The following is a 12,384-nucleotide window of genomic DNA, read 5'->3' as shown; positions in this document are numbered from 1 at the left end:
GAAAAAAAAGCGAATTGTTTATTATGGTAATTACAATTCATTAACCCGGTGATGGCCGCTTTCAACCAATGAGCAAGCCCAAACGCAAAAACAAAAAAAAGATTGATAAGGTGGGTAAAGGCTAGAAGGGATACGCTACTGGGCATGCGCACATCAATACAGCCTAATTTTTCTCACACTGTACAACAATAATTACTATTTTTTCATTATTGTAAGGGGTAGGTTTAGGGTTGGGGTAGGTGTAGATGCTAATAAAACACAATCTAATCGGTAGAAAATTAATGTCATTGTCCATTTCCGGTCAGAGCTGTATCCCTTCTTACCACAACCGCCAAGGTATTTCTGTTTGGCCAAAAAAGCATGGCTACTCCTCTGAATTCTGTTAACAGAGTTTATGTAGGACAGGTGGGATTTTTCATCATACTTGTTTCAGTGTTTTGTGAGGTAGTAAGCATTTTATGCATGATATTAAAAATTTCTTACAGCTTGTGAACTTTATATACCTTTTTCTGAGGTTTCTATAACAGAAATATCTCATCAAACACATTAGAGAGAGGCTAAAAAAGATAAAGAGCTGACCTATGCAAGACAGACTAGGTGATTCAAACTCACGTAAATGATGTAACATGCAGTATACAACTCGTGATAATCTAACATTTTCTTTTTTTTAGCATAGATTAATTTATTTCTCTAAGCAGGTTACTTGGTTGAAATGCTGCAGTTCCATAAATATACACATATTAAACACAAACATTTGTCAATAATTTGTGGCACAAAAATATACAACAAAAAAAACAAAAATGAAATGGTGCTACAAAACAAATATTCATTTATAGTGTTTCCCCTAAAATGCAAGAACAAAACAAATAAGGTAACATGGCCATGACCTTGTCTAACCCCATTTTAACATGTTAGCTCAAAGACTGAATGCCTTTAAGATTTTCAAGTTTGAGATTAGCACCCATAATACCTTCAAATTATATTTGCATCTAAAAAAATTCAAGCCTGGAAAATCAGGTGTGGTTCCTTCCCCTCTAATGGTACTGTCATTCATAATCTGTGTTCCCTGTATCACACTATCATTATCAAAATATTGCACTTGGATGCATGATATGTGCTAGAAAAAACAGTGAGCTGCAGCAGCTATCTCTAATATTAATCTCATGCCTTGTGGTTAGAGGTGCTCTTGGATTCTAAATGTGCGCTTCTTGTATTCACTAACAATCATAAAAGTGTATTTTGGCAGGGCATTTGTTATACTTCACCACAAAATGCATATGTGAATTTCAAAGGTTTTAACTAGGATTTACAAAGGTGGAATAAAACAAACTGTGGTTGATGGTGATTTAGGTATCAAAAGCATGTTTTATGAATCCTGTTTAGTTGGAAAATGTCCAGCTGAAGAAGCTGAAATCTTTCCGTCACAACTTTGTCTGTTCAAAAAAGCTGGTTTAAGGATCCATATTTCTTCTGACGAACAATCCAGAGTTGAATGTCTTTAAGCACTTGACCCAAATATCCAGAGTGATATAGTCTCATTAAATAAGTGCACCAGAGGTGTGTGGATGAACACGCCATGTGACAGTCATTTTTTTAAAAAGAATGCCTAACATCTCTCAAATTATCAGTTTTTTCTGTACACCTCAGTATATACATTCCTAATGTGCATATTATTGCGACAATAAGACATGAGATTGCATATTTTAAGAATACATGTATTGCGTTGGATACCTCAAGACATCTATATGAAACAGACGCTGATTGCAAAAAAAAAAACACCAAACCATGTGGACATTGATGGTACAGGAACAAATGGTGCTTTGTGCAAAATTCTGATGTGCCTTGCCTTCATTTGGAATGTCATAGCCCAGCAGGCACACAACGTCATAAGACGTTGATATTTGGTTAAATTTCGGTTGCGACGTCAGGTGACCAAAATTCAATGTAAATTCAACATCTAATGTCAATGTTAAATTGATGTCCAACACCGACGTCAGCTGATGTTGAGATTTTGTTGTTTTTAGGTTGTGTAACCAAAATCCAACGTTAAGTCAATGTCAAATTGAAGTCAAATATTGACATCAACCCGATTTTCATTTTCAACCAAAATGCAACGTCTGTCCGACGTCATCATGTCCAACGTCAACCTGACGTTACATAGACGTCTGGTGCCTGCTGGGAGGGAACTCGTTAACCCATAAAGTGAGCATCAAGGTCATGGGTTATTTTATTTTCCCTCAAACTACACACGTATGTGGATGTAAGGCTGGGAGATGATTTTGAAAGGTGCACTTAATATAAAAAAATAATAGTATTTTTAATAATACACCAGTAACTGAAAACTCCAGTTTAACATAAATAAAAATAATTAAGTGCACATTTAAGTATAAAATATGTTAAACATTGGCTGCCCCAATGTCCCATAATCTTCATCTCTGAAAATGAAATAATCTGAGCTCCACCCTTAATGGCATAACCATTAAGATAAAACTAAAAAACCGGCATATTCCTTTGTGCTTCAGTTCATATTCTAAGTGCTTTTGCATTTGTGTATCTGCATTTTCCTTCAACACTCTCCAGCAGCAATCAACTCGCCCGGTCTGGCTAGTCTGTCCCTTCTGTCTTGCTCCTCCTCGTCCTCATACAAGGTGTGATGGATGCTCAGCAGCGGGTGTGAGGGGTTTCGACTAAAAGGCTGGCTCTCAGGCTCCATCCCCTGGTTGAGAGGATCTTCAACCTTCGGGAAGTCTGGAGGAGGCATGCTGGGCGTTCCACCATTCATATATGATGCTGTGGAGAGGGTGGCTGTGGAGAAGGCAGTGGTGGTGGACAGTGGAGGAGACTCTTTCTTCTCTAAGGGGACAAAAAGGTGATATAGATTTATCAGTAATACAAATATAAACCAATACATATTGTTTTATTTCTGATATTAAAATACAATTTTGTCTAAATAAATAATAATAAAAAACACCAAAGCTAACCAAAACTCAAATCAATTAGCCTACAAGTCAATTTATGCATCACAACATTTTAATGTACAGAGTAAAAATGGATACATTCACTTTAAGATTTGCTAAAGATTTAACAGCACGTGTTATTAAATTATTACTGTTTTCTTGAAATAAGCTTACGTGGGTGAGTTAGATGAGGTAAAGGTAATGTAAAAATAGGACAAATATAAAAACAGGGGGAAATTGGGCAATCTATTGAATGTGCAATTGAGTACTGCAGGAATGGAGTCCTAAAACCCTCATATTAAAAGCATTTTTGCACTTCCAGTTCCATTATCCCAAAGTCAGTGTGATTTTTGGAATGCCTGAAATAAGGCCTGCGGTTAACAAAAGCTATTTTAGCAAGATATTTTCATATTTCATTCTATGGCATAAAATACACCAGTATTACCACCTTGTGATTTTTTTAAGCTTTTATGTGTCTTGAAAAAGGCAAGAAGTCTAATAAGTGGGACTACAGAGACATCCAGATGTCTGAGACATTTAGAAGTGTGAGACATCCAGACGTCATCACACCAAACAGGAAAACTCATCTACTCACTAGTCTGCTTTTACAGCCTCATTATGTTTATACTCACGCTCTTGCTATAACTATTCTAATTCAAACATTCCGACTTGTAAATTTTAAATAAAGATTTGAAAGTTGTAGGACACTTAATAACATTGGTGATGACATTTAAGTCATGCAACCATGGTGTAGTTTATTTATAGCCTAGCTTTGGCTTTTTACTTCTGGTGGTTGCATTTACACTTCAAAATTCATAAAAGTTGTATTCATTTGTGAAGATTACCTTAATGAACAAAATATGTAAGAATCATAAGCTTTTGTTGGTCACAGAGCTTGTTTTCTGCAATAATCCTAAAGAAAATGAAACAATCCTATTGGGCTTTTTGTCAAGGGAAATTCCAGATTGCTTTACAAAAATACACCATTCCTGCAGCAAACTCTAACAACGCCATTATGACACCAAATATATTGTGCAATCCAAGCATACCAGTAAGAGAAGATGAGACATGTACAACTGTATGTGGACCCTCAATATACACATTACTGAGAGAGTGCTCAGCAACAGGGGGTGGCTCAGGATTGACCCTTTCTGTTTTCGCTTTCTGGATGGTTAGAATGTAAGGATGAACATCCAGCGAGAGGTTAAGTGTGTGTTTCTTCCCTATATTATTTGTTTCTGCAGCTGAAAAATAAAATTGGGAACATGATCAGTGAAGGATTTTAATGACATCTGCTATACTAACCAAAACCAGGTTTTACTATACCAGTACCTTTGTTAGTAGGAGGATGTTGTGTGCTCTTGCTGTCCAGAAGTGGAGCCATAATGCTATCTGGTACATTCTTCCTTCGGACTGGTTTAGGTTTCTCTGCTTTTATGCTGTTATCCAGTCTGTTTAGATTTAAGGGCTCCTGTATAAAAACAAAGAACTATGAGGTACATTTCACAAACACCAAGTATGCTACTCATGAACGAGAACGTCTTACCTTAAAAGGCTGTGGCAGAGGGTTAGATGAGGGGATCCACTTGATCTTCTTGCGTGGTCTTTTGATTACTAAGGGCTCTCCTCCCAATTCTCCCACACCAATCACCGAGGGGTCCATATTGGGGTCCACAGTCTGGATCCCAGAGTCCCTCAAAGTTGGAGTGGCGTCGTGGTTGGATTGAGCCAATGCTGCCAGCAGCTGCCGCACCACATTATCATACATGAGGTCACTCTCGTTGGTGATAAAGTCCAGTCTGTTGAGAGACTTAATGTGGTCTCTGTTCTCATTACAGAACATGGCCAGAATGTTAATGTCACAAAACTGTGACTTCTGCCAGCGGCGGCGTGTTTTAATGCCAACCTTGTGCAGCTTGTCGAAGACGAAATTTGACTTGCGCACTACAAACAAATGCAGCAAGTTCACAAGGATAATGAGGTTCACAGTACACAGCAAAGAGATGTCCACTGCGGCCATAATGCGTTGGAGCTGCACGGCTGGTAGCTTGCAGTTAACATTTAGCCGCAGTTCAGGGTTGCTGCTGGTGTCCGGCGGCTCGCCAAGTGCGCAAGTGAACTCGTTCTGCCTCTGACGGGCGTAGTAGGTGCTCAGATACGTTATGGGTATTGAGCTGAGGCAGATGATGGCTAAATGTCGTGCCAGATACAGCTTAGCCAGAAAGTTACTCTGCCCGCGGCGCTCAAGATACTTCTCAAACAGGTTCTGCTCGGGGCTCTTCTCCTTCTCTGCGTTCTCGATGATCTCCCGGCGCTCACGTTCCGTAATCCCCGGCCCCTTGGACTGGATCTGCTTCTCAATCTTGGGCGCTCTGCCCTCGGCTGCCCTGTGGTAGCAGTTGTCGATCTCTTGAAGGAGGAAGTTGAGTTCAGAGGTGAGCCGAGTGGAGGCCAGGAACTCCCATCCCAGGGCAGGTATGTACATAATGCCTGCGAAGGCTAGCAGAGCGTAGGGCAGGAACTTGTGCTCAAGCAGGGAAGGTCGAAGCTGGGGGTCGACGCCAGGCACTGCATCTCGAAGCTCTGTCCAGCAGTAGCCTCTGGCATACAGAGCCTGGTCGCGTGTGAAGTTGTGTGGGGTGTAGCAATATATAGATTCCTCTAAAAGAGAAGGAAAAATCCCACCTCACAAAATATTTAGGTTTTCCAAACAGCAATCAATTAGATGCCCCTTGTGTTCATACTAAGAATGACGCATATAACTATAAAGTTTAAATATACCGGTAATCTAATTATAAGAAAATGGCAAAGTTCACACCACAACTATAATGATAATGACTCAGAGGAATGATATGGTTGGAATCACTTTCAGAGCTATTTGTTCCAGCTGATGAACAATTAAAGATTGACAAACAGAATTCAAGTTGAAGCACTAAAATTACTATAATTATACTATAATATTAATGAAACCTAAAATTGAAATGAAATAAAAATTAATAGTAGTTGATTTTACCAAAATAACTAAAAATTAAACTAAAATTAAAATGAAAACTGAAAATATAAAAATAAAAGCTAGCTAAAAATAACAAAAATAATATAATAAATAAATAATACTAAAATAACGCTTAAATTACACTACTATACTTATTTTTATAATTATAGTTATTATTCTTGATGGTAACAGGAAAGATTTTAATTTCATCAATTACAATATTATTTACAGTGCATTTCAGTCAAAATCAACTTAATGAACATGATATGATACAATATTGACTAAATTTGAAGGATATTCTCATAAAAAGATTAAAACTGCAACTAAAACTGTGAAAAAATGAACACTGGATATTACAACTGTCTCTATCCAGAAAAATCTGGCATTTGGTGTACCCAGCGGGGATTTGTTTCTAGTAACGAGCTGTGATCAGGTTGGAATGGGTTTATTAGTATAAGGCAGCACAGGCCAATAATGATGAATCAGTGATAAAACAAATGCTACATTTGTCTGCGCCAGTTGGACAAAGATAGAGGTAATTCTTTCACAGCCGCTCTAACTCCTATAGATGCCTCCACCTTATTCTGGGTCAAGATTCAAGATTCAAGAGTTTTTATTTGTCACATACACAATTATACAGAGTATAACCAGCAGTGAAATGTAGGAAAGGGTCTCAGTGGAGTACACTCCTGCACAGAATCAATAATGTTAAGAAAGATAATATGGTCATAAACTCTAGTTTAATAAAGCAAATACGTGTATGTTATATTTGGTGTGTCTAGATGGAAATAAAATCTTTACGGATACAGACTCTACTTTTTCTTTCAGTTTCAGATTGATTCAAATAACTATCCTTGCAATTTATCCTAAACAGCCTTAGCCAACAGAACAATGAAGGCTTGGCTTTCACTAATCCTCATTCCTGATATATAATAAGTATTCCTATTATAGAAAAACTACTGCAATGTAGTAGCCCTCCAAATCATATGGAAAGGCAATTTAGCTGCAGTTTCAAATGAGTTCCAACTACAACCTTTGTAAGCATAAATGTTAGTGTATCTCCAACAGTCCATTCAGTTTTAAGTTATACTGCATGTTTCTGCCCAGCAGGGTTCTCAATGTTCAGTCACAGCCAGTCGGTGCTGCTATGCAGTAAGACTGACTCAGCATTTAGAGTAAACCCCCTCCTACCACCACAACCTCTCTTTATCTCTCTCTCTTTTCTTACTTAATCACCCCACAATCTCTCTAGCAAAAATCATTTAACCACTCCTTTGCTGGACAGCAGTGGACAGCAGGAATATAGAAAGTCCCATAGAGCAGTTAATAATGGCTCAACTTAATAAAACTTAATCCTGACACTCTATCAGTAGTGCCATTCATGTTGTGTAATATTTCTGATTAAAAATGTTATGCCATGCCATCAATTTTTCATATGTATAAAGGGTGTTTTCTCTTTCTGTTTACATCCACACATTTTTATGAAAAGTTTAGAATTTTGCATAAAAAAATACTGAATGGCAAAATCAATATCAGATAAAAATGTGAATATTAAAACATTTAGGCCAGTGTTATTTTAGTATAAGTGAGATTAGTTTTTATTTTGATATTTTCTGTTTACATTTTACTTTTAGTTTAAGTTTTAGTAATTTGTATTGTGTTTTTTGTCATTTTTATTCATTTATTTAATTGTCTATATTGTTTTTAGCAATTTTTATTTCATTTCTAGTTTTAGTTATTTTAGTACCATTTTAGTATCAAATAAAACTAAATGAAAATTATAAATGTTGCTGAAATATTATACGTATAAGTGTTTTTATATTTTATATATATTTATATTTTTTTATTTCAGTTTTATTTAATTTTTTTATGGTTTTAGTATTAGTTTACTAGTTTTAGTTAACTATAATCCTGATCTATTTTAGGTAGATAATGTTTTTTTGTAATTGGTAAGAAGCACACAAATGAATGGAAATGCATGTACCAAATAAATCCCGAGATGTGCATCAGAAAGTAATTTTACTCAGATTTTGGTTACTATCACCATGTCGCTGCTCATTTGCATAAAGCTGAGTTCTCCTGTTCCTCACATCCTCTGAAATCATCACCTCTTATTAAAAATGAATGGCATTCAAAACTCTTTCTCACAGCAAACTGTAAGGTGTGAATTTGTCCATATATTGCTGCGTAATGCCACTAACCTGCAAAGTTCCTTGTGAAAACTAATGTGACCAGGAGTATAGGGATGATGACAGTTCCTATTGTGACGACCCGGTCAAAGGGCAACTCTAGTTTGAGCTGCACCATGAGACCCGCCAGCACACCGGCCTTCTCATCCTGTGTGGAACCCGGCAGGATCAACTCCTTCAGCTTCTCACCCGCAAGCAGAGCCGTGGCCATGTCCAAGTTCTGCTCGAAGATGTTCTGCATTCGGCACCAGCAGCCCGCTCGCCACTAACCTCACAACACTCCTGATGGGACTTGAGGCTCCTCCTCCTTCTCTCCCAACCCGTCAGCCACTGGATTGGCTGAGGGCTTTTCCCTGCAACAATATAATGAGTTATATGTAAAAGGTGTTGACTTGAAGGATGAAAGTGGATCTTCTAAGAGTCACAAAGGAAACTTTGTGGTCAGCCTGAGTTGATGGGTTATTGATGGCTGATCTTGTCAGAGGTAGATTGAAGAGAGGAAAATCAGAGTTGATTTGTTGCTTATATTGACAGCTGGGATGAATTTCTCATCATATCTATTCCACTTCTGCAAAAACCTGTAAATGAACAAGAGAGTTAACAGATACAGATTATCAAGAAAAAGTAAAACTACTGTAATCTGTGAAAGTAAATTGCATTTGATTCTGCATGTTCAGGCTCTTTGAAAGTGCAGGTTCCTTTAATTCAGTAACCAGTGGAGTGTGCCTATCTGTAGAATCCTTTGAGAGCGTGCACTAGTGACAAGGACAAAAAATACAATGACATCCTACTAGAGGCTTAATCATTCAAGAAATCCAGATTAGAGTGCAAAGATGGTACACTGTTGTTCTTTAACTCATTAGATAGTTTTACGCCATTATTTCTGAACTACATGGAAGCTTGATATGTTGCAGTGTGTCTTTGACCACGGTATAAAAACACAGACAAGAAAATAGCTTTCGTACATTTCGAAAATCAATATATCTCGCTTTGAGCTCAAAAAATCAATAAGGACCAGCTTTCTAACAAATGGAAATAACAAAAATAGCAAGAATCCCACATTTATAAGTTAACTTTATTTTTCTGATGAAGTATATCAGTTTTTCAACTGAATGCACTATAGATGTTTTATGTTAATCTTTAATGTACAGTAAATGATGTCTGTGCCATAGTGGGTAATGAATTGTTCTGACATAAAAATTTGGTGAGTTTGTGATTGACTTGGTTTAAAAAATATATTAATATAGGTTTTTATTTACATATTTAATAAATGCAAAAATCTATTTAAATCTCTAAATAGGTTTTGATATTTTTTTATAAATAATAAATATTTAATTACATTTAATATATATATATATATATATATATATATATATATATATATATATATATATATATATAAATATATATATATATATATATATATACACACACAAATATATATATATATACACAACATGTAACATAAATGCAGGTTTAAATATCTTTGAGTAGTATTATATTTAATTGGACAAATCTAGTTGACTCCATCTGCATTTAAGTTTAGAAAAAAATATATATATATTCTTTCTTCTTCAATTTTGTTGAAAAATCTTTAACCATGCACCTAGACTGGTTGAGTATCATTCATGTTACATATCTAAGAAGAGTTCAGATTCAAAAGCCTCTAAGTTGCATTAGACATTTTCTTCTAAAATGAGCAGTTTTATCAGGCTCCTATGTGTAGGTTTTTTTTTTTTTTTTATGTTCAGTATTTTAACTTTAATGTCAATAAATAGATTATTTGCCATTAAAGTGAAACAACTGAACATAAACATAGGAGCCTGAGAAATTATCATTTTAAAAGAAAATTTCAAATGGCACTTGGAGGCTTTTGAATTTGAACTCTTCATATAGACATTGAGGTCAATATTACGATTCGTGGTTGACCGATGTTTTTCAATTTTTCACACTTAAATTATTACAATTGGTGTTGCCAATCTTGAATACAATATGTGCTGATATTAGAAACTAGTCTAATAAAAATAGCTTATGTTAGGCATAGGGTTAACTTGTATTTGTCACTTTGGCCTAGTTAGAGACAGTTTAGATCCACTAGAAAAAAGACTGGAAAACTCCTTTCACAGCAGGTTTGATAAAACTCTCAAGCAAGTTGACAGTGATTAGAAATGTGTCATGCAAACTTAATGCAACAGCATTCTTATATATAATCTAGCTTTATGGACGATGCTGTAACGAAACTGTCCGACATATTGACATTCTGTTAGGAGCATAAAAGGTCACTTACGCTCAGTCGAGGAGCTATCCATCACTGGATCATCTGGCTAGGATGACACATAGCGGCTTCAGACATATATAGATAACATATATTATACTATATACGGCATGAGTGAAAGAGAGACGGAGAGGAATGGGTTGCATTGACTCTCATCTTCATGTCACATACCTGTCAGATTACTCGATTATACTGAGGAACACGCAGAGCCTGAATCCTATGCTCAAATCATCAACACCAGGAAAGATCTCCTCACATCGTCCAACACTTCCCCCCAAAACAACAAAGGACGCGGATGCTGTCACTTGTGCTTTAGTGTTTAGCATCCCCGGCGTCTGAAGAGTTAATCTGCAGTGCGGGCGAGCCGTTTCAGCGTGTATCCGGGCTCACACACCGGTTTGTTCCGCCTCTCACCCTCCCCTGACAAACCTCACACACTTCTCCGGTTTACACCATCATCTCCACACAGACCTTCAAGGAGATACCTTGTCGTTGCTTGTTTGCCTTACACGAGACGTTGTAATTGATAGTGTGCTGGAAACGCAAGCGATACATTTGGATTAACTAAAAGGCTACATTATGAAATCATAAAGTATTAGTATGTATTAGATTCAACTTTTCCCCCCGTGTGGTCTACTGCTGTCCTTTATTTACTGCACAATCGGTAGCATTGTGCTGTATGCTGTTGTGCATTAAAAATACAGTATTTATCGCACAAGATTCTATTCTGTTCTATTCTATTTATATGTATATTTTTTAATGTTACTATAGGGTGACTGAAATTTGTAAAGCTGCTTAGGTTACACTGCAGTAGCTTTTTTGTCATATTATTGGCTACTTTTTATTTTATAGCAAAATATACAGCGTATGTGCTAATTAATTAATTAATTCACCCCCAAAAATGGGGAAAAAATGGTCATCATTTAGCCTACTTACTATCACTGTCCATACAATTTAAGGTCGCCAAAATGGTTTGGTTGCCAACATTCTGTCATTTATTCAGGGTGAATAAATGACAGAATTTTCATTATTGGATGAACTATCCCTTTAACTGTGTTCATCTAGATGATTCGATGTACATATATTTCATATTGCACATACACATACATCTGAAGAGAGTTCCGTCTGAAATTTTCTTCTAAAATTCGTATTTTTCTCAGGCTCCTACGTTTATGTTCAGTTATTTCACTTTAATGGTAAAGAACCTATTCATTGCCACTGAAGTGAAATTACTGAAACTACAGATAGGAGCCTGATAAAAATGCTCATTTTAGAAGAACATTTCAAATGGCACTTAGAGGCTTTTGCATCTGAATTCTTCATATATACAGGTGCATCTCAAAAAAATAGAATATCGTTTATTGTAAGTTATTTCAAAAAGTGAAACTTTCATATATTCTAGATTCATTACATGTAAACTAAAACACTCGTTTAGAACAAAAATTCCAGCATCAGTGAGGAATGGCATGGAAGCGATCAGCCTGTGGCTCTGCTGAGGCACTATTGACCCTTCAGCTCGTCTGGATTGTTGGATCGACTGTTTCTGTATCTTTCTCTTGAAAATATCCCATAGATTTCATATGGGGTTCAGGTCAGGCATGTTAGCTGGCCAATCAAGCACAGTAATGTCATGGTCAGCAAACCACTTGGAAGTGTGGAACTGTGGACAGGTGCTAAAGTCCTGCTGGAAAAGGAAATCAGCATCTCCATAAAGCTTGTCAGCAGATGGAAGCATAAAGTGCTCCAAAATCTCTTGGTAGACGGGTGCATTGACTTTGGACTTGATAAAACACAACAGACCAACACCAGCAGACGTCACGGCACCCCAAATCATCACTGACTTCGGAAACTTCATACTGGACTTCAAGCAACTTGGATTCTGTGCCTCTCCAGTCTTCCTCCAGACTCCAGACCTTGATTTCCAAATGAAATGCAAAATTTACTTTTATCTGAAAAGAGGACTTTGGAGCA

General features: G+C 36.6%; 1 protein-coding gene across 1 annotated transcript; it reads right to left on the bottom strand.

Annotated features, from left to right (window-relative positions):
* On the bottom strand, window positions 1-10,765 carry LOC306888485 (pannexin-2-like). The gene is made up of 7 exons (XM_079446823.1): window positions 10,585-10,765; window positions 10,426-10,462; window positions 8,151-8,716; window positions 4,504-5,618; window positions 4,290-4,428; window positions 4,007-4,201; window positions 1-2,853 (listed from the first exon to the last, which is right to left on the bottom strand). Exons 3-7 carry the CDS (start codon window positions 8,377-8,379, stop codon window positions 2,567-2,569), a joined length of 1,965 nt encoding a protein of 654 aa, XP_079302949.1. The 5' UTR covers window positions 8,380-8,716; window positions 10,426-10,462; window positions 10,585-10,765; the 3' UTR covers window positions 1-2,566.
* Window positions 10,766-12,384: the final 1,619 nt, after the last annotated feature.

Source organism: Barbus barbus, assembly GCF_936440315.1.
Source record: "Barbus barbus genome assembly, chromosome: 22".
NCBI classification, from domain to species: domain Eukaryota; kingdom Metazoa; phylum Chordata; class Actinopteri; order Cypriniformes; family Cyprinidae; genus Barbus; species Barbus barbus.
The sequence above is the reverse complement of the archived record's forward strand: the minus strand, read 5'-3'. Positions and strand labels throughout refer to the sequence as shown.

Bases quoted from the DNA above. Each gene is read 5' to 3' on its own strand.
- LOC306888485 (XM_079446823.1), bottom strand. From the start codon at position 8,379: ATGCAGAACATCTTCGAGCAGAACTTGGACATGGCCACGGCTCTGCTT. The intron at 4,202-4,289 runs GTACTGGTATAG...TTTATTTTTCAG, and splicing joins ACATCCTCCTACTAACAAAG to CTGCAGAAACAAATAATATA. The intron at 2,854-4,006 runs GTATGCTTGGAT...TTGTCCCCTTAG, and splicing joins TGTCTCATCTTCTCTTACTG to AGAAGAAAGAGTCTCCTCCA.